This window comes from Saccostrea cucullata, unplaced genomic scaffold (assembly GCF_032062105.1).
Source record: "Saccostrea cucullata isolate Sc308-1 unplaced genomic scaffold, CSIRO_AGI_Scuc_v1 ctg3051, whole genome shotgun sequence".
Classification (NCBI taxonomy): domain Eukaryota; kingdom Metazoa; phylum Mollusca; class Bivalvia; order Ostreida; family Ostreidae; genus Saccostrea; species Saccostrea cuccullata.
The window spans coordinates 145,646-170,318 of NW_026922388.1; the positions used below are offsets into that span (position 1 = coordinate 145,646).

At 34.9% G+C, this 24,673-nt stretch overlaps 3 protein-coding genes across 3 annotated transcripts; 2 read left to right on the forward strand and 1 right to left on the reverse strand.

Annotated features, from left to right (window-relative positions):
• Positions 1-16,985: 16,985 nt before the first annotated feature.
• On the reverse strand, positions 16,986-17,958 carry LOC134261711 (G2/M phase-specific E3 ubiquitin-protein ligase-like). Its single transcript, XM_062744113.1, has 3 exons — positions 17,825-17,958; positions 17,431-17,645; positions 16,986-17,255 (listed from the first exon to the last, which is right to left on the reverse strand). Exons 1-3 carry the CDS (start codon positions 17,956-17,958, stop codon positions 17,008-17,010), a joined length of 597 nt encoding a protein of 198 aa, XP_062600097.1. The 3' UTR covers positions 16,986-17,007.
• Positions 17,959-18,661: 703 nt separating this feature from the next.
• LOC134261710 (uncharacterized) lies at positions 18,662-19,866 on the forward strand. Its single transcript, XM_062744111.1, has 3 exons — positions 18,662-19,160; positions 19,388-19,568; positions 19,776-19,866. Exons 1-3 carry the CDS (start codon positions 18,770-18,772, stop codon positions 19,864-19,866), a joined length of 663 nt encoding a protein of 220 aa, XP_062600095.1. The 5' UTR covers positions 18,662-18,769.
• Positions 19,867-20,627: 761 nt separating this feature from the next.
• LOC134261717 (uncharacterized) lies at positions 20,628-22,869 on the forward strand. Its single transcript, XM_062744118.1, has 3 exons — positions 20,628-21,314; positions 21,615-21,951; positions 22,082-22,869. The coding sequence occupies exons 1-3, from the start codon at positions 20,676-20,678 to the stop codon at positions 22,867-22,869; spliced, it is 1,764 nt and encodes a 587-aa protein (XP_062600102.1). The 5' UTR covers positions 20,628-20,675.
• The last annotated feature ends 1,804 nt before the right edge of the window (positions 22,870-24,673 follow it).

The following is a 24,673-nucleotide window of genomic DNA, read 5'->3' on the forward strand; positions in this document are numbered from 1 at the left end:
TGTTTTAAAAAATATTTATTATAACTATGATTTAAGCTATGTGTTTCCGTGATGCAAAACAAAAATTAGTAGATATTGTACTTAATTTGAACATTAATTCTTTTCTATTTCTACTTTGTGAAACAACCAAAACCAATTCAAAAAGACTTGTAAGTAGACCTTGGATTATAAATGTAGTTTGACATAGAACTGCAACGAACCTACGACGTGACAATCCAAGTATCCCTACACATTTCATTGCTCCTTATGTAACTTTCGTTCAAGCAAACGCTCGGCTGCATCTGTCAACCCCTATTGCGAAATGTCGGAATTGACAGAGACCGCTGCCATTATGGTCCCGCTTCAGACTTTTGAATGTTAATATCTTGAGATCGAATTCAGCAATTTACAAACAAATTATCTATTCAGCCTAATAATAAATGTTTCTATTAATCATACTAATATCATTTGAAAATATTGAAAAACAAAAAAGTTTTAAAAATTCGACTTTTTTCTTTGCATGCCGTTACGACAGGAAGTAGAGACGAACAAAAGATCGCGTCTTGGATAGTACTTATCACGATCTAGAATCCCTGAAAGTTTCACAGTGATATCTTTTACCGTTCTTGAGATTATCCGCGAACAAAATGTCATTTTAAAATCAGAAAATTGTCCGTAACTTGGCACCAGAAAGGAATTTCCAAAAAATCTCTCGGATAAAATAACTTCAGATAACAACACATTGTTCCTGCAAATTTCATGAAAATCCATCCAGTAGTCTTTGAGAAATCGCGTACACAAAATTAGATGGTCAGAAAAATAACAATAAAAACGAGCTCAGACAAGCTACAACGCTTTATGCTCTGGAAAGATATAAACTCAAAAAACCAATTCAGCAATCCTTCCTCTACCTTCACTGAAAATCTCAAGTCAATATCTTCATTCGTTTTTTAGTGATTGCCCGGACAAGCTTACCCTCTTAAAATCAGAAAATCGTCCATATCTCACGACCGGAAGTGACGACGTACATATAAAAAATTTCCAATAAGGTTCAGACCAATATCTATAAGATCTGAAAGTTTCGTGAAAATCGGCTGAGCCGTTTCCGAGAATTTGCTTGCACAAAAATCGGTAAGAAAAACAAAAATAATAATAATAACTAGAGCCGAGCTCGTTGCAAAGCAACGAGTAGGTCTTCCGTCCTGTTTGACTGGAAGTGCATGTGTAACTTTCATTTTTTTTTTTAAATGAGTAATGAAGTCCAAGAATGGTTTAATCCTCCAAATGTATATTAATTATAGCAATTATAAGTCATTTCTGGCTACTTCCGGTTTCACCGGAAGTGACGTCGACGGACGGAAAATTAAGATTTAAGCTTCCAGTGACATATGTTACCCAAAAAACCTGTCAAGAACGGCAAAAATATGCAATTTTGACTACTTCCGGTTTGACCGGAAGTGACGTCGCCGGACGTATTTTGACGATATCATTAGATAAAGCTTGACATTTTGAATAACTTTGCTTCTTTGACGTATTACAAATTCTCAATACTTTTTGAAATATGAAGTAAAAACTTTCGGCCCCTCCAGTCCCCTAATGTTAGGGGCCAGCCCTTTTTTCGAGATATCATATGAAAGATCTTGGAATTCTACACTTCTTTTGTTCTATATCTTTTAACAAAATGTTTCCAGGTAAAAAGATATCGTAGAAAAGGTGTTAAAAAATTTGAAATTCGCGATACGTCTATTTTTGGGTCATAGCGAGTGCCGACGTGCGGCACTTCAGATAGAAATGAAATAAATTTTACATATCTATAGACTTTGGACTATCATACCTGAAATTTTCACGTTTCTATCTATAGCCATTTTATAGAACGTTCGAGGACAACCTGACCCTGCAAAAATCATAAAATCGACAATAGCTCCAAACCGGAAGTGACGTCATCAAATCGGAAAAAAATGCATAAGGTTCAAGTAATGTTACATAAGTCCTGAAAGTTTCATGGAAATTCATCGAGCCGTTTCCGAGAAATCGCGTGCACAAAATCGGTAAGAAAAAAAAAGAATAATAACTAGAGCAAAGCTCGTTGCAAAGCAACGAGTAGGTCTTCCGTCATGTTTGACCGGAAGTAGCTTTCATTTTTAACCAAAACTAAGAAATAACGCCTAAAAATGGTTTGAATCATCTAAAGCTATATTGATTAATGCAGAAATAGGCACTTTTTGCTACTTCCGGTTAAACCGGAAGTGACAACGACGGACGGAAAATTAAGTTTTAGGCTTCCAGTGACATATGTTACCCCAAAACTTGTCAAGAATGGCAAAAATACGTGTTTTTCGATTACTTCCGGTTTGGAAGGAAGTGACGGCGCCGGCGGAAGTGACAACGACGGACGGAAAATTAAGTTTAAGGCTTCCAGTGACATATGTTACCCCAAAACTTGTCAAGAATGGCAAAAATACGCGTTTTTCGACTACTTCCGGTTTGACCGGAAGTGACGACGCCGGACGTATTTTTACGACTTCAATAGATTAATTTTGACATTTTGAACAACTTTGCTTCTTTGAGGTATTACAAATTCTCAATACTTCATGAGATATAAACGAAAAAATTTCGGCCCCCTTTGGCCCTTAATTTTAGGGGCCAGCCCTTTTTTCGAGATATCATTTGAAAGATCTTTAAATTCTACACTTCTTTTGTTCTTCATGCTTTTACAAAATATTTCTAGGTAAAAAGTTATCGTAGAAAAGGTGTTTAAATTTTTGAAATTCTTGATAGGACTGTTTTCGGACCATAGCCAGCGTCAGCCCTTCGTACTTCCGGTGGTTGAGATATACCAAATACATATTTCCATAGGTTGCTCTATCAGCACTGAAAATTTCATGCTTCTGCGTTGAGTGCTTTTTGAGAAAACTGCCGGACAAAATGACCCATTAAAACTCACTAACTCGCCAAAAACTCCGAACCGGAAGTGACGTCATCAGATTAAAAAAAAACGCCTTAAGTTCATATCATTTGTCATCAATGCTGAAAGTTTCATGAAAATCCATCGACGCATTCACGAGAAATCGCGTGCACAAAATCGGTAAGAATAATAATAATAAGAAAAGTTGAAAAGAAACAACAGAAAAATAAGAAGGTCTTCCGTTGAAACGGAAGACCTTAATAATAATAATAAAAGTGAAAAAGAAACCTAAGAATAACAAGAAGGTCTTCCGCTGAAGACGGAAGACCTTAATAAGAAAATTGAAAAAGAAACATAAGAATAATAGGAGGGTCTTCCGCTGAAGACGGAAGACCCTAATTATAATAAGAAAAGTGAAAAAGAAACATAAGAATAATAGAAGGGTCTTCCGCTGAAGACGGAAGACCCTAATAATCTTAATCTTCAGAATCAGTAGAAGGTCTTCCGTTGGAAACGGAAGACCTTAATGATAAACATGGCTACATTGGATGCTAATATTTTTTAGAATAAGGTTCTTGAAGTGTTTTGTGTTTTCTTCCAAATTATCATGATTATTCACTGACAACTTTCCCTTTTATTTCCTTTTTTTAAAATCGTATAAACCATGCAAGTATACTAAAAAGGGAAGAAAAGATTATCTTTTCTTCTTATCATATAAAAACAAACAATATAGTGAGAAAATAAAACATAACTGTAAAGCATATACTATTCACAGCCATTAAGTGCACGCCTTTCACATTCACCTTGTTTGTTTACAATTATATAACGCGCCTCCCTCGATAACGCGGGGCAAAGTCGGTCACCGGGAATCAATCGGCGTGTGATCCAGCGACCCCCAGTCATATACACAAAAGAAACCACAGAATGGATAAATTTAATTAAGGTCTTCCGTTTCCAACGGAAGACCTTCTACTGATTCTAATGATTAAGATTATTCTTATTATTCTTTTTTTTTCCTTTTCCTAGACGCCAACTTTGAGGGCTCATTTTTCACTCATTTCTCAATGGATTTCGCTCAAATTTTCAGAGTTTATAGACGTTACTAAACTCTACCAGAATTTAGTCTAGCAATCCAAAAATTCACTTCCGGTTTTGAGTTATTTCCCTTTAAACGAAAATTTATAGGCTTTCATTTCCAGACAAAGGCTCGGAGATGGCAAAAGCTGGAGCAAAAATTTTACTAATTTTAGATAATAGAAGGATTGAAGTTGTGCACATCGGTTTTTGTTTTTCGATTTCTGTATTCAAAATGGCGCTACATAGGGGTAAAAAATTAGAACGCCTAAAAGAGCGAAAATTTACACATATTTTCCTTTTTATCTTCTAAACTAAAAATATTTTGTGTAAACATATAGAACGTAAATTTGTGCAGAATTACAAGATCTTTCAAATTATATCTCAGAAAAAGGGCTGACCCCTCAATTAAGGGTCTAAATGGGCCAAACGTTTTTTCCAGATATATATCAAAAAGTATTAAGAATTTGTAATACGTCCAAGAAGCAAAGTTGTTCAAAATTTCAAGCTAAATCTATTGAAGTCGTCAAAATGCGTCCGGCGACGTCACTTCCGGTCAAACCGGAAGTCGTCAGAAAATGCATATTTTTGCCGTTTTTGACAAGTTTTTGGGTAACATATGTCACTGGAAGCATAAAACTTAATTTTCCGTCCGTCGACATTACTTCCGGTCAAACGGGAAGTAGCCAAAAATAGCTTATTTCTTAAGGTTTTGAAATTGAAATTATAAAGTGACTGGAGACGACTTAGCTCATTGTTTTCTTTTGTTGACGTCACTTCCGGTCAAAACAGGACGGAAGACCTACTCGTTGCTTTGCAACGAGCTTTGCTCTAGTTTTGTTAACTAATTGATGAGTGGATATAAATATGTTGAATCTTTCAGATTATTTCATAGTATCTTTGACTGATTATGTCGCTAGTGCATTTCATTCAATAATTTATTTGCTGAATTAAATGAAAGTTGCATATAGTTATTTTTTATATAGCAAATGTTTTTCTTGATATCGAGGTCATGATCTGTTTCACTTCAAATACCATCGAAAATATGCTCCTTTGATTAATTTCTACTAGCATGACTAGTGATAGATTTTTTGTATCTTAAGTTAAATGTACATATGTATGTAAGTCAATATACGTTCTTTTGTCGTCGTCCTTACAATGTACAACTGTATACGTCCCGAATATACAAATATCGAGCGTTTTATCAGAATACATCAATACAAAATCCCACTTTCACACGCGCCTCCAAAGTATGTAGATTGAGACACACAGAGTTCCGCAGAGTTGATTATGAGTTGTTTTTATAACGGGTAGCCCATCCTGTCCAGTCATCGTCACGGTTTGTAACCTCATAATTACACAGGTAAATACTAAGGTATCAATCTATATATTTTCACCTGTATTTTCCCCCTAAAATATAAATTACCGAGAGATGTATCGTTTTCTCGTATCATATATTAATTGACAGAATTAATGAACAGCTGTTAAAACACAGGCCTGTGTAAACGGTAAATCAAAAGAAGGAAATCTGGGGTATGAAAAACAGAAAATATATATAATGCTCGTGGTGTAAATTAATGTCCGTCAAATTTTATTTTAATGATAACATTTACTGGTGTGTACCTGCACGCGCAGTGTGTCACATTTTCTAAGCCTTCGCCCGAACGAACAATTTAGCAAATCTTGAATGAATTAATTAACACCATCCCTTCCACATATCCACACACATTCGCCTATACCTAAAATCTAATAAAAGTCAGATTTGTGACCATTTCTTTATTTTATCAAGATCGGTTGTAAGAGATCATGTAGGAGTATTAATATCAGTGTCCACTATTGCAAACAGTGATGTATCGTCCACGAATAATCGAATTTCATTATGTATGCCCTGTTACCACGCGCTTTGAAAAATTACGCACTTTGAAAAATATTTTCAAAGTGCGTTAAATTTGGGACCAAATCAACGCACTTTTAAAAAAATAAAATTTCTTTTCAAAGTGCGTTGATGTCGACCATATTAACGCACTTTAAAAAATGTGTGTGGCTTGGTCAATATTCTTGCAAATCTTAGATATGATATGAATAATTGAACCTGTTTGATAACTCTTCGGTATGGTCACTTTACGATATGAAAGTGAGCGATTTTGATTTTTCCATACATGTACTTTGAAAATTCTTTCTCTCTTAAATATTTTACTGAACTAATTTTTTTTTTTACAGTTTTCATGCATTTTATGTAAACTAAAATTTATTGAAAAATTTTAACGTCATACCAGTTATATTGTTGTGAAGCATAGGCATCTGTACGGGGGGTGGGGGTGGGGTTCACACAAATGTTTTGCAGATACATTATATAGGCATTAAAAATTGGGGCTTACCTTGGGGGTGTATCCACTTTCAATTTAAATTATTAAAATCTATAAGTCTAGAATTTGTTTTATGCATTTTTTTCAAAGTGCGATGCCACAATGCCCTCAGTTATGTCATTACAGTTTACATCCACCTCTGTTGCCTTGTGTCAAAAAGTTTTGCACCCGAGTCCTCGTTCACACGTGCGTGGCCGCAGAGAGCCGCGGGCATGTCGGTGTTAAAAATACATCGTGTACTCCGATAGTTATAAATGGAAATACCACGGCGTCATTGTAAGTGTACCAGTAAGTGACGTTTCCAACTCACGGGAAAAACCCGAAAAGAATTTTCAATTGCACGATTTTACGGGAATATGCTTGTACATGTAAGTTTAATTATATACATGTAAGCATTTTTTACATACAAAAGTGGCCAAAATATATGCACACTTTTGAGACAGATATCCAAACCTTAGTCTAGAACAGATGCTCTAACCCCTGTGCCACACGTGCGGTGCTCAGATTTGAAGAATTAATCCAAGACATTTTTATCAAACTTTAGTATGCTGATACACTTTAACCTTGCACTTTCCTGTGACCTTTACCTCACTTGTCTTTAATTTGCATTTTGCTTAGTATTAAAGAAACCATTTAAGATATTTTTATGTAAGCTTATGCATTATTTGAAGGGGATTTTATAATCTATATCCATTTTTTAAGATTTCAATTTTAAAGAAACTATTCAAGATATTCTCAACAAACGTCATACACTAATACAGATTTTAATGTTGCATTATTTACTAATATACACTTGGCGGGGCATTCATGTCCTATAGACATATTTCTTGTTAAATCCTTAGCTAAATCATAGTGTTGAACCTAATAAATTCTTCCGATTCGATACTGTATATGCTCAGAAAAAATAAGGCTGAACATATCCATTCATTCAGACAAGTCAAGGTTACTGACAGAGAAACTGTAAATTCGCTACAGTATTTGTACCTGTGAAACATTGCTGATACATGTATAATGCAGGGTGGGACATGACCTTGACTCAAGTTCAAGGTCACTAAAGATAAGATGTTTTGGCTGGATTCATGGACTAAAAGAATGTATAAAAAAACATGTGTGTACTTTTCCAGTCGGTAATACACATACCGTATGATCCCTATTAACCACCCCTGCCCCTATAAGCGCCCCTAGGTCTTTTTTCAATTATTAGAAAACAAGGGCCCCCTCTACAATGATTAAAATCATCTAGAATCGTATCAAACGTCTGCCAAAATTTTAACAAAGTGAAAATGTAACTTGTCTATTATCCAATTTCTCAGTGGAAAATGAATCATATCGCATAAATTGGGTGGATAATCTTCACTTAAAGTAAAGTTCCGCTTCGGCATTATTTTAGTTGTTCTTTAACATTTTTGAAGTATAAGAATGACATTAAATAATATGAAGAGAATACCAAAATAACCGACCCCTTTTCGAAATTTTCTAAGCACCCGGGGCGGTTAATAGGGATTATACGGTATTAGATTTTTATAACAGAGTTTGTCATCGCTTGACGCAAGGTCATTTAGAAAGTTCAAGGTCATATACATTCCTTTACAGTGTTTTTCATGGCGAAACATTGCTTGACGCAAGGTCATTTATAAAGTTCAAGGTCACATACATTCCTTTACAGTGTTTTTCATGGTGAAAATTTAACATTGTAAGTTTCTTCCTTTACAAGTCTTTAGGTTGCTTACTTGTATAACTTAGAATGTGGCTTGACCTAGACTCAAGGTTACGTCTTCCTATCCGTAGCTCCAACGGAAGACCTATTCGTTGCTTTGCAACGAGCTCGGCTCTAGTTTTTTTACTTTTTATTTTTCTTATCAATTACCATTATTCATTTACATACCAAATATTGCCCCCCCCCCCCCCCCTCAACTGTTTACCAAATATAACCTTTTTTACTATAGAAATGTTCATTAAAACTCCCAACACTTTCTGTCTGTTAAATTAATGTAGTAAGTTGGTGTAAAAAGTACTACTGAACGAAATTGGAGTTGGAATTTATCCTCAATTGTCTTTTTTTCGCTTGTCAAGTTCGACTTTTTTCTCTGCCCCCCCCCCCCTTTCAAAAGCGATGCTACGTCACTACTATGTCAGCGGTTTTCCTAAGAGACTTGACATTACTAGATCAACTTGTATTTATTAAGGAGTGATTAAATATGCATAACATACATCGTTTCTCAGAAAATTTATGTATTTTAAATGATTTAATCGAAATAATATTTTCCGTTTCCGTTCCGTTCCGCTTTCCGTTCCGCGTTTTAGCAACACCCCTGAAAGGTCAGATGTATATGAGTGGCGTATAAATACACCGAAGAAAAAAAAGATGTTTTGTTTAATTGTTTACTAAGTGATAAGATATAATATATCTTTTTACAAACAAAATAATGAATTATCTTCGGATCAAAAGCAAGTCACTGGCGCAACGCTGTACATTATCACCGAGGCCTCGCGAGACCGAGAACTTCACTTCCGTTAACATGGTAAACAGTCTATCTGAACCAAGTGCAGAAATCGGCATTGCCACATAGATCTGCACTTCATCATCCGATACAGTCCTTCAGTCATTACCATCCGACTTCTTACGCAATTTAGCGTCCTCTATTGAATCAGACCAAATCTGTAGGAGGAATAGGGTTTAAAAGGAATTTAACAGAAATTTCTATTTTAGTTTTTCAAATTTTTAGTAATTTTTTCAAAATGCTACTCCTGTTACAGTTTTAGTATGATTTCAATATAACTTGGCACACAAGTAGACTACACTAAGATACATAATTCAGTGCATCGTTTATTTATTTCGATAAACGGTGTTGCCATGGTTACTAAAAATAGAAATTTCTGTGAAATTCATTTAAAATGCTACTCCCCCTACAGATTTGGTCTGATTTCAATAAAATTTGTCAGAAAAGTAGACTACACTAAGATACATAATTTAGTGCATCGGTTTTTGATTTAGATGAATGGCGTTCCCATGGTTACTAAAAATAGAAATTTCTGTAAAATTCCTTTAAAACGCTACTCCTCCTACCGTTTTGGTATGATTTCAATAACATTTGTAAGACAAGTAGACCACACTAAGATACATAATTCAGTGCATCGGTTTTTGATTTGGATGAACGATTACTAAAAATAGAAATTTCTGTGAAATACCTTTACAACACTATTCCTCTCACAGTTTTGGTCTGATTTCAATACAACTTAGCACACAAAAAGACCACACCAAGATACATATTTAGAGCATCGGTTTTTTGATTTTGATGAACGGTGTTGCCATGTTTACTAAAAATAGAAATTTCTGTGAAATTCCTTTAAAATGCTACTCCTCCTACAGATTTAGACCGATAGCAATGGCTTCTTTTCCTTTGTTATAAGTACAAACCAGTAGAGCTACAGTCTCGACAGAGACTTCTGGTTCAATTTGCAATAGGCGTCGGAACTGGGGGGGGGGGGGGGGGTAGGGGGACTTAATTCCCCGCTTTTTTGCAAAGACATAATATAGGCGTTTAAAATTGGGGTTTACTTTTTTTGTTGGTTTATCCCCCCCTTTCAATTTGCTTCCAACTCCTATGCTTTCAAATGAAGAGAAAATAGATGTTTTAATTGATTACGAGTATTTTGCTTCTATTACTTGTATTGACGAAAGCGACCCTATGTTACCGAATTTCTTTTCTGTGTGCAATAGCAAATTTGATACAGTCTGTGTTTGAGAACAAGAAATCAAAGACATTATTATCTTCCCCAAACGGAGTTTGGGAACATATTGTTTTTACTCTGTTTCTTATTATTATTATTATGTTCCCCAAACGAAGTTGGGGAACATATTGTTTTTACTCTGTTTCTTATTATTATTATTATTATGTCGCCCCGAACGAAGTCGGGGACGACATATTGATATTGTACGCATGTTTTTTTTATCCAGGCTGTTTCTCGGAGATGGCTGGGACAATCTTCCTGAAACTTTCCTTCAAGGACGATCACTGGTTGTAGTTGTGCAGTGAGGTCGTTCAGTTCCAATATGTCTACCGTTGCCATGGAAACCTGTAAAAAGCGACAAATTTTGTCCGAGAGTGTTCTCTCTGGTCCCTTAAACGTTCGTCATGAAACTTTTCTTATTTTAATGATTAGTATCTGTAGTTCTGCAACTCGTATTTAAAATTTTCATATAATCGATTATTGCCATGGAAACCAGGTGAAAGTTAAAATTCTTTAATTTCGATTTTCTCAATAACTACTCAGGCAATCGTTTTGAAACTCTCAATGTTTATTCCTTGCAATGTGTCAAAGTGATTTCTACTTTCAAAATAATTGTAATGAGTCGCTCACGGTTGCCATAGAAACGAAACAGGAAAAAAGATTCAGATGTACACATGTGTTCTCCAAGGTCTAGGTCAAAGGGTCAAAGTTCGTCGTATCCAATAAAAGTTCTTTTCACAAGGATTACATATTTGAAATACGAAAGCCCTAGTACTTACCGTTCAAACGTTATGGCTATTTACTATGTTCAAGACGCCCCCCCCCCCTCTTTTTATGAAGCACACAGCCAAGTAGAATACACAGATATAACATATACAACTTACAAGTAACTTTTTAAAATCTTCATTCATAAAATTCAGTTCCCGTCATGTGATATTTTGCCATCATTCATTCTCCTTCTGTTTTGTCTCTTGAATTTATAAATATTTTATTTTATCTATATAAAAAAAAAATAACGATTGTCAGCTGCATTTATTATCATTTCGCGTTTTCTTGTATATCTATCACTTGTATATTATTCATTTCATTAGATAGTGCAAGTATAAATTAAAAAATTGGTACGTCATTTCCATAGTTTTTATTCATTCATAAATTCTTTGATCCGCTCCTGATGGTTCGCAAAGCCTTGATCACCACTGTATACAAAACATTCATCTCGCCGAAAATGTTCATGATTCCGCTAAACTGAGAAAGTTCACACATGATTTATTATCTCATAACACACATCAGCTCTCTGCAATGCAGAAATGCTCGAATTGATGGTGGCATGTCAGATTCGTTTTTCGGTAGAACCTCTAAAATGAAAGTGAAAGAGGGAAATTTCAGAGTTCTCACTGGCGTTACAATTCACAAAATAATTCGGCTGATCTTCTTCATAAATTACATTTCCCAAGCTTTTATCATAGGAAAGATACTGCCAATTAACAAGTATGAGGCTCAGTTCAGTACATCTGCCAGATTTCTTTTATGCAAGTCTGCAAATTGAGGAACTTGTAATTTTCCTGCACTACTTTCTTCTCCTACCGATTCTAAAAATAATGAGTGGGATGTACCGAATTAAGGTCTTCCGTTTCCAATGGACTCAATGGTTGTTCAAACTTAGCTTATGGACTTTTGTTTTAGTGATGATAAAAATGAAAGTCTTGTCTAATACGGGGCGACATATGCTATTGCTTGCAATAGCAGACTTTCTAGTTATTATTATTATTATTATTATTCTTTTTTCTTCTTATTTCTTCTCCGGTACTTTTTTGTCCGGAAGTGTTCTCAGAAACTGTTCACCAAACTAAGTTAAAACCATTTTAGGGTTAGTAGGCATGTTGTGTAGATGTGCCGAACGAGGGTCATTTTGCGCGCATTCGCATGCACGTGCGGGCGCGTGCAATGAATAAACTGACTGATATATTTAATATGGTTGTAACTTTTATATTTTTTGATAAAATGTTTTGAAACTCATTATATAAACATATATAAGTTGTGTAGATAAGATGACATGGTCAAATTTGCATGAACTTACGCGCATGCACGTGCGCTTTGCTCTGATTGGCTGAAACAGAAATCTTAATATCTTTTTTGTTTTATGATGAAATGCTTTGAAATTTATAACATAGACATGTATTAGGATGTACTACAATATGATATATAAAATTTTTCATGAAATCACGCGCATGCACGTGCGCTGCAATCTGATTGGCTGAAACTTTAAATGACTATAACTCCCTTGATTTTCAACCAAACAGCATGGGATTTAAAACATAGATAGACATAAAGGACTCCTACAAGATGGTTTGGTCACCATTCACATGCATGCACGTGCGTGCACGTGCGCTTTGCTCTGATTGCCTGAAACAAAAATCTCAATATCTTTTCTGTTTTTTTACAAAATGCTTTGAAATTTAAAACATATGCATACTTTAAGATGTCCTACAATAAGATATATAATAATTGTCATGAAAACACGCGCATGCACGTGCGCTGCAATCTGATTGGCTTAAACTTTAAATGGCTATAACTCCCTTGTTTTTCAACCAAACAGCATGGGATTCAGAACATAGACAGACATAATGGACTCCTACAAGAAGGTATGGTCATCATGCACATGCGTGCACGTGCATATGAGTAAAATAGTGTAGACAAGATGATATCGTCATTACGCTCATGCAATCACATGCGCACGCCTGCATTGCTTAAATTTGAAATACTTGGTATACTTTTGGGAAAACGTTATTTACGTCTTAAATGCATAGATTTTGCCTTCTTTAATGAAAATTACAGGGAATATGGCACGAGAAGGGAGTTGGGGAGCGTTTGGGGAACATCTGTAACGGTTCCCGTTACAATTAGCACTAGTTATTATTATTATTTTTTTTCTTATTTCTTCTCCTGTACTTTTTTTGTCCGCGAGTGTTCTCAGAAACTGTTCACCCAACTGAGCTAAAACCTTTTTAGGGTTAATAGGTGTGTAGTGTAGGTGTGCGGAACGAAGGTCATTTTGCGCGCATACGCACGCACGTGCGTGCGCGTGAAATGAGTGAATTGACTGATATACTTTAAATAGCTATTACTTTTACATTTTTTGATGAAATGATTTGAAACTCATTATATAAAGATATATTAATACTATTGATAATGTGACACTGTCAAATTAGCACGAACTCACGCGCATGCACGTGCGCTTCGCTCTGATTGGCTGAAACAAAAATCTCAGTATCTTCTCTGTTTTTTGATGAAATGCTTTGAAATTCAAAATATAGTCATGAATTAGGATATCCTACAATATGATATAGAAAAAATTTCATGAAATCACGCGCATGCACGTGTGCTGCAATCTGATTGGCTGACACTTTAATTGACTATATCGCCTTTGTTTTTTGTCGAAATGCTTTGAAATTTAAAACATAGTCATACATTAGGATGCCCTGCAATATGATATACAAAAAATTTCAAGAAATTACGCGCATGCACGTGTGCTGCGATCTGATTGGCTGAAACTTTAAATGACTATATCTCCTTTGTTTTTTGACGAAATGCTTTGAAATTTAAAACATAGTCATACATTAGGATGCCCTGCAATATGATATACAAAAAATTTCAAGAAATTACGCGCATGCACGTGTGCTGCGATCTGATTGGCTGAAACTTTAAATGACTATATCTCCTTTGTTTTTTGACGAAATGCTTTGAAATTTAAAACATAATCATTCATTAGGATATCCTACAATGCCATATAGAAAAATGATCATGAAATCACGCGCATGCACGTGTGCTGCAATCTGATTGGCTGACACTTGAAATGGCTATAACTCCCTTGTTTTTCAACCAAACAGGATGGGATTCAGAACATAAATAAATATAAGGGACTCCTACAAGAAGGTATGGTCATCATGCACGTGCACGCACGTGCGTGCATTTGGAACGAATGAAATTAGAAATACACTTGAATGAGTGATTTTTAATAATTTTGGACTGAATGCTTTCACAAATAGTATATTACAGGGAATATGGAACTAAAAGGGAGTTGGGGAGCGTTTGGGGAACATCTGTAACGGTTCCCGTTACAATTAGCACTAGTTTCAATTCTTTCTGTTAAGAAAGCAATAGGTCAAGACAATATTAGTCACAAGATGTTGAAATCCACCATGTATGCTATTCTAAAACCATTATGTTTAACAGGTGATTTGTTGATCGTATTTTTCCTGTAATTGAAAAATTGCTATGTTCTCTCTTTATTTAAGAAAGATGATCATTCCATTATGTCTAATTCTAGACCTGTGTCATTGTAAAGTTGTATTGGTAAAATAATGGAACGAATCATATTCAAACACTTGTATAATCACTTCCGTGATAACAATCTTTTTTATAAACTGCAATCTTGATTTTTTACCAGGTCATTCCACTGTATGTCAACTAATAGAAACATATGATACTATTGTTAAGCTAATTGACGACGATGAAAATTGTTGCAAAATATTCTGTGATTTTTCTAAAGCATTTGATCGTGTGTGGCATAAGGGTCTCTTGTTTAAACTCAGAACTTATGGTATAGAGGTACGGAAGCCCATTAGTGCCAACCTCTATATATAAAGGAAAAGCAATATATATAAGCAAACCTCTATATATAAAGAAAATGCGATATATATAAACAAAACCTCGATATATATAAAGAAAATGCGATATATATAAACAGAACCTCGATATATATAAAGAAAATGCAATATATATAAACAGAACCTCAATATATATAAAGAAAATGCGATATATATAAACAGAACCTCGATATATATAATGAGAAATGCGATATATATAAACAAAAACTCGATATATATAAAGAGAAATGCGATATATATAAAGGGAAAATTTTCCATCACGTGATCCGTATCCCACAGATCTCGATCGAATGATATACAGATTAACCCCAGGCAGGGGAGAAACCAGTAATACCACTCCTGTAATTACGTTCACTTTACAGAAGCAGCATAATGGTATGTATTATTTAATACTCTTTATCTATATTTCATCATGTTCATACACAATGTATCAATGAGTTGTATAACTTTGCAAAAGAGCGCATACATGTAATCTATTGAATAATTTAATGAAGTTTTTTCTGCTTATATATTTTTCATGTTTTAGGTGAGCTTTATTTTGACGACCTTCCTTGTTCTATGCTTTACAAAAAGAAACTTTGCTGTTTTACCTTTGGCTCCACAGTTAAGAAATTATGAGACTGAAGAGGAATTACTCAGTGCGTATATGTCAGAAGGATATTCTTACGATATAATACTGACGTTTCTGACCACGTATCATGGTTTTGAATGGAGTTTAAGGTCTCTTAAAAGAAGGCTTAAATCATTTAACTTGTTTCGGAGGAAAAACCCAAGTCCGATAGGAACTGTAGAAGAAAAAATTAGATTAGAGTTGAGTGGACCCAGCGGAAATGTGGGTTACAGAGAAATGTGGAAATTGTTGAAGTTTAAGTATCAGTTGTGTGTTTCTAAGAATACGGTAATGCGGCTATTACAAAGATTGAATCCCGAGGGAAGTGTAAGAAGAATCAGACGCCGTCTTCAAAGACGTGTCTATGTAAGTAATGGCCCCAATTTTACATGGCATATTGATGGCTTTGACAAGTTAAAACCATATGGGTTTGCCATTCACGGTGCAATTGACGGATTTTCAAGACGAGTTCTTTTGTTAGAGGTGGCTGCATCTAACAGCGACCCGGCCGTAATTGGGGAATATTTTCTTGATTGTGTCGAACAATTGCAAGGATGTCCTAGAAATCTTCGAACAGACCCAGGCACTGAAAATGGTATTCTAGCTACAATTCAGACAATATTTACCAATGATCCTTCTAGTCATTCCTACGTGACGTCAGTAAGAAATCAAAGAATAGAAGCTTGGTGGAGTTATTTTAAAAGGAACAGAGCACAGTGGTGGATGGACTATTTTTCGGACATCTATGACTTTGGAATTTATAATCCAGATAATAAATTCCAACGTTCATGTTTTCAATACTGTTTCATGGACTTTATCCAAAGGCAGTTGAATGAAACTGCAATGGCATGGAATTGTCACAGAATAAGACCAAATACCGGGTCTTGTCCGGCTGGAATTCCAAACGAAATTTTTTTCCTACCAGAACTTTATTCTAAATGTGACTTTAAAAGGCCCGTCACTGCACAGGAAATCGAACATCTCCGACAAAACACGAAATCTAAGTCTATCTGTGACGATTCTGAAGTTTATGAATATCTTAACCTAGTAAAATCAAGAATTCATTGGAGAACTGCGACTGATGTTGAAAGCGCATTACAGAATTACCTTGAGTTAATGCACATATCTGGCGAGTAATACCTACATGTTGTTCAAGTTTTCATTTTTGCAATATAAATGTCTAAAGAAGTGACATATAAAACAATGAAAATAAAATCAATGAATGCAAATTAACATGGCTTTATTTGTCATACATGTAACACGTATTTGATAATGGCATAAACACGTAGAAATGCACCCTCTCCCTCTACATTCTTGTGGCTGACTGATATAGAGATTTCATGGAGCAATCTACTTTTCCCAGTTTAATTGAGCTTCTAAAATTTACACAGACTATAAATGATATATTTACATATCAAATTTATGCAAAGATGTACGTAGGTCTTAATAATAGATGTACACAAGCAAATAAAGACCATAATATGAGGACAGATTAAGTCAGATATTAGAATTGTATTAAGCGTAGATTTACCTAATAAACATGGTTTTAAAATGTAATTTTGATTAATGTAAAAAAAAAAATACCCATAAAAAATGATTCAGAATTTTTTTTATCAGGAAAATTAATTTGAAATTTAGGCGTGTTTGTTCTCATGTAATGACCATGCAATTAAACTATGCCCGACCAAAATTTGGGGCATTTAAAATTCCGAATTCCATATTTTCCTTGAACATTTCAAAAGATGGATGAATTGGAATTTTCAATTCATTCCCACAGGTATTAGCAATGGGGAACTTTCCTCCCCCCTCCTCTTCGTGTAGAAACGACAGAACAGGAGAAGGACTGAGTCCGAGTGGCGGCACTCTGTTTGTTCCAGTTGCAAAAATCAATAAGTGCTCCAAAGTCACCACAGTGGCTCCCTCTGTAAAAGCAAATTATATGTAAATTTAAAAAAATTTCATTTTCATATTTTTTTACTGGGAAAAAATAGTTTCAATATAATTTTCATTGAATAATTGGAAATAACCATTAAATACGTATACAATTTCTCTCTACAGAAAGTTATTTTCATAGAAAAATTAAACAATGCCCAGTACCCTCTGCATCTTGTAAAAAGTCCCGCCAATATCCAACCAGTCTGTCCTCGACTGTTCTCCGGTTACTTCCGGTGGGACTGACACATGGACGGAAAATATCCTCCATCGATATCGCCGTCAGTTTGATGTTGGTGAACATTAGGCAATCTCTAAAACTCTCTGGATATGACTGAATGGTGGCCAGCACACCCAGGGTTTGTAATCCAGACTTAAATCTAACCAGAAAAAAAATAAATTTTATACTATTAGATACCTGCAAATGAATCGGAAACATAAAAAAATAATTACTAGTAGATTAATCCCTCGATTTTTTATTTTGCAGGGTTACTATAATTAATATATAAGTATAATAGATTTAAGTTAAAGTAAAAAAGTAAAAAAAAAAAAAGAATACCTGTCAAATGCCGTACGTGTCCTCTCAAGACAGTACCATTTGATCATATCTCTGATTAGTGGCACTTTGTCCTCGATCGATCGTACGTGATGGAAACATCCCGCTAAAGTCAAAGTGCTGCTGTTGGCTTCCATTGAACTTCTTAACGTAGGTCGCGGGGTTGCTGACGTCATTAAAACTGGGTACGCAATTTATATGATTTGGGCGACTTTCTTGTGCACATCTGATTATGACGTCACATTTTAGGAAGCAAAAGTTTTAAATAATGATTTTCAGTATGCAAAATAAATTAAAATTTAAGAAATCTATTTTATAATGAAAAATTTTTTTTTTTAATTCCAGCTATCGAATCAATACAACCGTAGTTAATTGAAAAAAATATATTTATATACATTTATACCGAAAGTATTGTTGATAACTCATAACAACAAGGGCTAGTGTTTTGCAATTAAAAATTCCTATTTTGGTTTATAAGCATCAGTCTATATTAATGTTCGCCTGTAAGCCCTTGGATCCTCACTGTTCTGCCTTCAGGGAGAGAGAAAGAGAGAGAGAGACGTTTCAATTTATAAATTTACAAATATATATATTATATACGAGCGACATATATAATTTTTTTCTCCAGTTATTCTTATTATCGGTCACAGCGGTCGATCTATTAGTGGTTGTGTTAGAATGTGCACATGATGAATTGAGGCGTTATTTTTTCATTGTCTCGATGAAATAAAATTTTTGATTGAACACAAATATAGAATTCATAAATAAAATTTAACAACTTCACACATGTTCATCATGACAATAAATTAGAGGTAAACATTACTGAGTATTTGTTTTTTACAAAATGAAATTTCGAACAAAATATATCAAAAGATTTGGCGCAAATTTTATAAGCCTACGTCATTTTTAAAATATGTAAACGTCATAAATGAAAAACGGCTCGGTGCCATGAAGCACAAGGGAAAATTTATTTCTGTGCGAAAGCAAAATCGCTTGGAAAATTTAAAACGAAAGGAAAACGCTTCCGTAAATGATGGAAAGAAAGAGCAAAAAGGCACAGATGAACAAAAAGACAAAAATGATTCCTGGGCCGAGGGGAGAAGAATAGTAGAGCTAAGCGTATTGGCTCAAGGTTTGAAGGAGTGCGTTTTCTGCAAAGACAACTTAAGATTAGATGCTTGTGTTGACGAGACAAAGTATGGATTGGCGTCTATTCTGTACGTAAAATGTGTAAAATGCAACAACTTGAATTCAGTGCCTACCGGTAAGAGACACACAACGAATGTGGATGGGAAAGGACCGCCTAGATGCTTTGACGTTAATACAAAGCTTGCTGCAGGTAACCCTCCCCCCTAACAATATGACTTTAATGCGTATTAATAATGCTGTTTACAACAGATTTAAAACTTACTTTTAATACGTATTTACAAGACTAAAATAATAATAAATAAATAAAAAACAGTTTTAAAAAAATTGTCAACCATTTAATATAGATACCGGTAAAAAAGAAAAATATTAGTTTTTTGGACAGGTGTTAATGGGGGATGATTAATTTTGATATTATAGCAATGCTGCATGCTGGTATTGGTGAACAGCAGGTTAACAATATCCTCGCAGAGCTTAACCTTCCCTCTATTCACCACAAAACTCTAAAAGAACGGGAAAGAGAAATAGGATGTGTTATGGAGGATATCGCAGAGAATTCTTGTAATGCTGCAATTCAGGCTGAAATCATTTGTTCTAATAGGTATATTTACTTAACACATTCAAAATACTTAACCCCCCCCCCCTTAAAAAAATGCATAAAATCAAAAATCACTACTGGGGAAATTCTTTTATAATATTAATTATATATGTGTAAAAAGGGGTTAAATTTCTAAAATTTATTCTCCATGATACATGTAATCATGTCATGTATTTTCAAAAGTTAATCGAAAAAAAAATTCTTCATCAGCGGAGACGCTCCAGATCTAAGTTGCAGCGAGGGTGCAGAGGTTTCATGCGACGGTGGCTGGCAGAAAAAAAGGAACAGGACGCAATTATAATAGTTTATCTGGTAAATATGAAATTAAAGTCAATACTTGATATTCAAAAAGCGGTGTTTAGCAATACAACCACCCCCCCCCTCCCACTTGCTTTCTAAATACATGTACTTGTATGAATTTTCTTGTCATAGACCATAGAGAGTACCTTTCAATATGTCAATTTTAACACATAATAAACATCGGTTTATAGTGATGGGGGTGTCCGTCCCTCGTCTGTCCGTTATGCTTTAGGGTACCCATCTTTTGTCTGCTACTTCTCTTGTTAATACAAAGAGAGATAACTCTAAACATGGTAAAACTTGTATTTTTCAGACTATAGAAATAAACGAAAAACGGAAAATATTTTAACACCCCCCCCCCCCCCTTGTGACACAAAGATTACTTTTTACAGTTTATATGGACTATTATTTAACAAATTCCTACCAAAGCTTTTTGTGTGTTGAAAACGACAAAAATCTTAAATATTAATGCTTAATTTTTTACCAATTTCAAAGTGAAACATTATATTTTATTAATATATTTATGTTTTATTTATTTGCCTAAAATATAAGAAAAGATATAAGGAACATTTAATCACATCATTTAAACTGTTTTTATATACCTTTTCAATAAACTCACACGAACATATTTAAATGCTTGATATAACTTTTTTTGAAGGACATGTAACGGTTGTTGGGAAGAGTACAAAAAAGTGCCTTTCTTATGGTGTGGCGTGCAAGTCTTGTAGAAAATGCCAGTATCGAAAAAGAGGAAGAGGTTTATGTAAATCTCACAGCTGTAGAAAAAACTGGAGCGGTTCAGCTAAAGGCATGGAACCTTTCCTAACCGTGAAGTGCATCAAGTCTTTGAAAGAAAAAGGCCTGGATGTACGAAAACTTATCATGGATGACGACAGCACTACATTTTTGAGAACTAAAAAGGCAGTACCAAACATTACAAAAAGTAGCGATAAAAACCACGTAGTCCGGAATTTGTCCAACGCATTATATAAGGTCAAAGAAACCCATGGAGGTCTTTCTGTGAAAACCATAAAATACTTCAAGAAATGTTTTGCGTATACAATTCAACAAAACAAAAATGACGTAGAGGGGATCCGAAAAAACCTGTATGCAACAGTTCCGCATGCATTCGGAGATCACAGTCAATGTAACTCCAGTTGGTGTGGATTCCTTAAAGATCCAAGCACTTACAGACATAAATCACTGCCCTCGGGAAAAGATCTTGTTGGAGAAAAACTAAGAGAAGCCCTGCAGGATGTTTTCCAGAAGCATGCTGAAAAAGCTGAAAAGTACATAGATCTTGGATCATCAAACGCAAACGAAAATTTAAATCAGATGATAGCAAAGAAGGCCCCTAAAGCTCAACACTACTCAGGATCAGAGAGCCTTTCTTACAGAGTTGCCGCTGCTGTTGCCCAAAAAAACGAAGGTCACAAGTACATTTTGCAGGTAAAGCTGTTTTAATGTTTTAATAAAATGTATTGCAATGGGCGGATCATTTTCCCGTTTCATGAATGAAGAGGGTGGCTGACCTTTTTGTAACGATCAAATTAATCAAAGAGTAAAAACACCTATGTATACCCGTATGTAATTATTCATGACAAAATATATTTTGAGTGTAAAAATTTAACAATCATTTTTTTTAAATCAAAAAGAAATAATCCATATTACAGCAGACATGAAATCTAAAATATAAATGAATATCTTAAGCTGGGGGAAGATTTTGCATTATTTCTTTTTCTTCAAAAGGTTAATTCAGCATGCAACTTGTCTCCTGGGAAACAAACTGAAAAAAGACAAAACCTTCTGGATAAAAAAAGGTCCACAAAGCACCAATTCCAAGGTACCTACAAAGCCAAGGTAGAACGTCTTAAACTTCGGGAACAGAGGCAAACATCGGAGACAACAATGGAACTCTGCGAAGGCACTACATACGCTACAGATATAGAATTGTCAGCGACAAATGATGAGTTAGAGGATCTTATCACGGAAATTCCCATGTCTGAAAGAAAACCATCGAAAATTTCACCTCTATCTCCTGAAACATCTAGTATCATTGTAGCTGATCTGGAAACCACTGGTTTAGGTAATTAATATATATAAATATTTAAAACTATCAGGGCAGGCAACTATTTTGTTTGCATGATTAACGTAAACTTTTTTACCAGCTTTAATTACTATAAATTTGGTAAAAAGTAGTGTTTTTTTTCTTTCAGCGACAGATAGTTCCATCATCCAAATAGCTGCTAGTAGCTATTGTACGGAGGACACCTTCTCCAGTTTTATACGTCCTCAAAATGGTTATATCCCTAAAACGGTTTCAAAACTGACAGGCATCGAACTGCATGGTTTGACCATGTTCTCCGACATGGTACCGGTCCGATCCATGGGAGAAAAGGAGGCACTGTTAAAGTTTGTGGAGTGGATGAGAAAGTATGACTCCGTTCTAATCGTGGCTCACAATGCATGTTTTGATGCTCGGATCTTAATATCTGCATTCAACAGGCACGGAATCACCGATCATCTTAAAAGTATTGTTGGTTTTTCAGACTCCATTAAAGTTTTCAAAAAGGCATTCCCCAGTCAATCATCTTACAAGCTGCAGCATTTGGTTCAACAATTTGGTACAGACCTGCCACCGGTCCAAGCCCACAATGCTGTTAACGATGTTCTGGTACTCCGCCACATGTTGCTGAAAATACCCAGCGCCTCAGATTCTCTCCGACAATCTGCTTTTTCTGTCGAGCATGTCTCACTCCAGATCAAAAAGGCGCAAAACAAACAAAAAAATTTAGACGGCTATGACCAGTTGATAAGCCAAAATGTTTTGACGAAGACCCAGTGTTCAAGCTTAGCATCGCATGGACTGTCCGTGAAACACGTGCAACTTACATTTAATAGAGCAGGGGTAGATGGGCTTAAGGACGTACTGAAAGGGAAAATTAAAAAAATAAGTATTGCTGCTGAAAAACTAGCTCGACACTTTTCACAAGCAACATCCTAATTTAGAGTGAGTTAATATCAATGTAATGTACTGGTAGATACGAGGATATGAATCCTATTAATGGGATTAGCATGACGTTTTTCATTTTTGGATTTGGAATTTGATAAAATGCTTAAACGATATTTCAAGCTGTATGATGGTTACATGTATTTTTATGACATTATCAAACAAAACTTCTTTCGTATTCAGATAATAGTTTGTAAACTGCCTAAATGTTAACCCCCCCCCCCCCACCTTAATCCCTATCAAATATATTTTATACCTATATACACCTTATTAACATATATTAATACATAAGATTCTTTCTTTATTCACTTTATTTTATTTCTTGTTTCCTTTTGACGCAGTGTAAATCAGAAAATATACGCGACGTCAAGCATGACGTCGTGGGCGCTAGTAGCGTAATTCATTAAAAATGTCTTTTTTCGCCATTCAAAAGTTACTATGTACATTTAATTTGTGAAAAAACGAGCCCGAATACATATGATGTTTTTACATGTATTTAATTCAAATAATCTCGATGTGATTTGGGCAAAAAATCAATAATTTCGTCTGCACCATTTAAGAGATATTAATATTTTTTAATAAAAAGTATTATCAGAAAAAGGGTTTAAAAAATACGTTTTCTCTATATAATTCAATAGAATAACGCTGAAAAGCTTGCGTCAACAATGGCATGTTCGGGAGTGAATTGCATGAAAACGATGCAGACAATTTTTATCAAATTTTCAGAAACTATAAAATGAAATCAGGGGATTCATGTAACAAATTTTCAGGGTATGTTTTCGAGCGATTTTAAAAGGTCAGTAACCCCGCGACCTACGTTAAATTGTTCAGCGTATCTGCTTGCAGTATCTGAAGAATCGTGATAAATGAATGGGTAAATAATTTAGCTTGTTAAAATAGTATTAAACATTTTATATATATAAAAAATTAAAGGTATTATTTTACTATGAAATTTTAAATGCATTAAATTGTACGAAACTAAATTTTATACTATACCGAGTTGAGTGATTGTTTGAATTCAGATTCGGGGATATCGTCAATCGTAGGATGTACATTTTCCGGACCAAACACTAACATATCGAAAAACATTGGAGGTGGACCTCCATGTACTAGATCAACGGCAACCATAACACCAGCCAGATAGTATTCGTCCCGTTGTATAGCTAGTGAAAAGATATTATATTAATGTTAGTACATGGACATTACTTTTATGTCATTAAATTGCTCTGTGAATATTATCATAATCTTTCTTACCATGGCTATTCAAGGTAAGAATCCTGGACGTCGTGGGACCTTCAAACAAAGTGCTGTTCTGTAGTGCATCCATTAGAAGACGGAGAAACTCGCCTCGTGGTCCGCCTTGGTCTACCGCCTCCTCTGACAATCCAGTATCATCAGTAAATTTAACGAGCAAGATGTTGTTTGGTGCAAATGTGGACCTTCTAAAGCCCCTACAAGCCCCGTCCCACACATTTCTCCTGTTTATGTTAAATCGAGAGATGTCATTTGATTGAATTTGCAGAGAAAGTTCCTGGAGAATTTCCACAGTTGATCGCGGGGGTTGAGAACTGAAAAAATAAGACCCTTTAGTTTTAAATTCATGATATTCCAAGCTTTATCAAAGTGTACTTTCTCGGTTTCTTAGTTTCAAATTATTGAATGAAATATGAGAATACTCCACCTGCAAGCCATATCCGCTGTTTGCGTATTTTTTGCCTCAGAAGGACTTGGTGGATTAAGATCTTCTTCCTCATCTGAACCATCTGATATAATTGTGATATACTCGCTAAAATGTAAA

What these genes read in the sequence shown, in the direction of transcription:
- LOC134261711 (XM_062744113.1), bottom strand. Translation starts at nt 17,958, where the DNA reads ATGGAAGCCAACAGCAGCACTTTGACTTTAGCGGGATGTTTCCATCAC. An exon ending in ACACGTACGGCATTTGACAG is followed by an intron (nt 17,646 to 17,824) that starts GTATTCTTTTTT and finishes TTTTCTGGTTAG; the next exon opens with ATTTAAGTCTGGATTACAAA. An exon ending in CTTTTTACAAGATGCAGAGG is followed by an intron (nt 17,256 to 17,430) that starts GTACTGGGCATT and finishes TTGCTTTTACAG; the next exon opens with AGGGAGCCACTGTGGTGACT.
- LOC134261710 (XM_062744111.1), top strand. Translation starts at nt 18,770, where the DNA reads ATGAAGCACAAGGGAAAATTTATTTCTGTGCGAAAGCAAAATCGCTTG. An exon ending in TAATACAAAGCTTGCTGCAG is followed by an intron (nt 19,161 to 19,387) that starts GTAACCCTCCCC and finishes TTGATATTATAG; the next exon opens with CAATGCTGCATGCTGGTATT. An exon ending in GAAATCATTTGTTCTAATAG is followed by an intron (nt 19,569 to 19,775) that starts GTATATTTACTT and finishes ATTCTTCATCAG; the next exon opens with CGGAGACGCTCCAGATCTAA.
- LOC134261717 (XM_062744118.1), top strand. Translation starts at nt 20,676, where the DNA reads ATGGAACCTTTCCTAACCGTGAAGTGCATCAAGTCTTTGAAAGAAAAA. An exon ending in GTCACAAGTACATTTTGCAG is followed by an intron (nt 21,315 to 21,614) that starts GTAAAGCTGTTT and finishes TTTCTTCAAAAG; the next exon opens with GTTAATTCAGCATGCAACTT. An exon ending in TCTGGAAACCACTGGTTTAG is followed by an intron (nt 21,952 to 22,081) that starts GTAATTAATATA and finishes TTTTTCTTTCAG; the next exon opens with CGACAGATAGTTCCATCATC.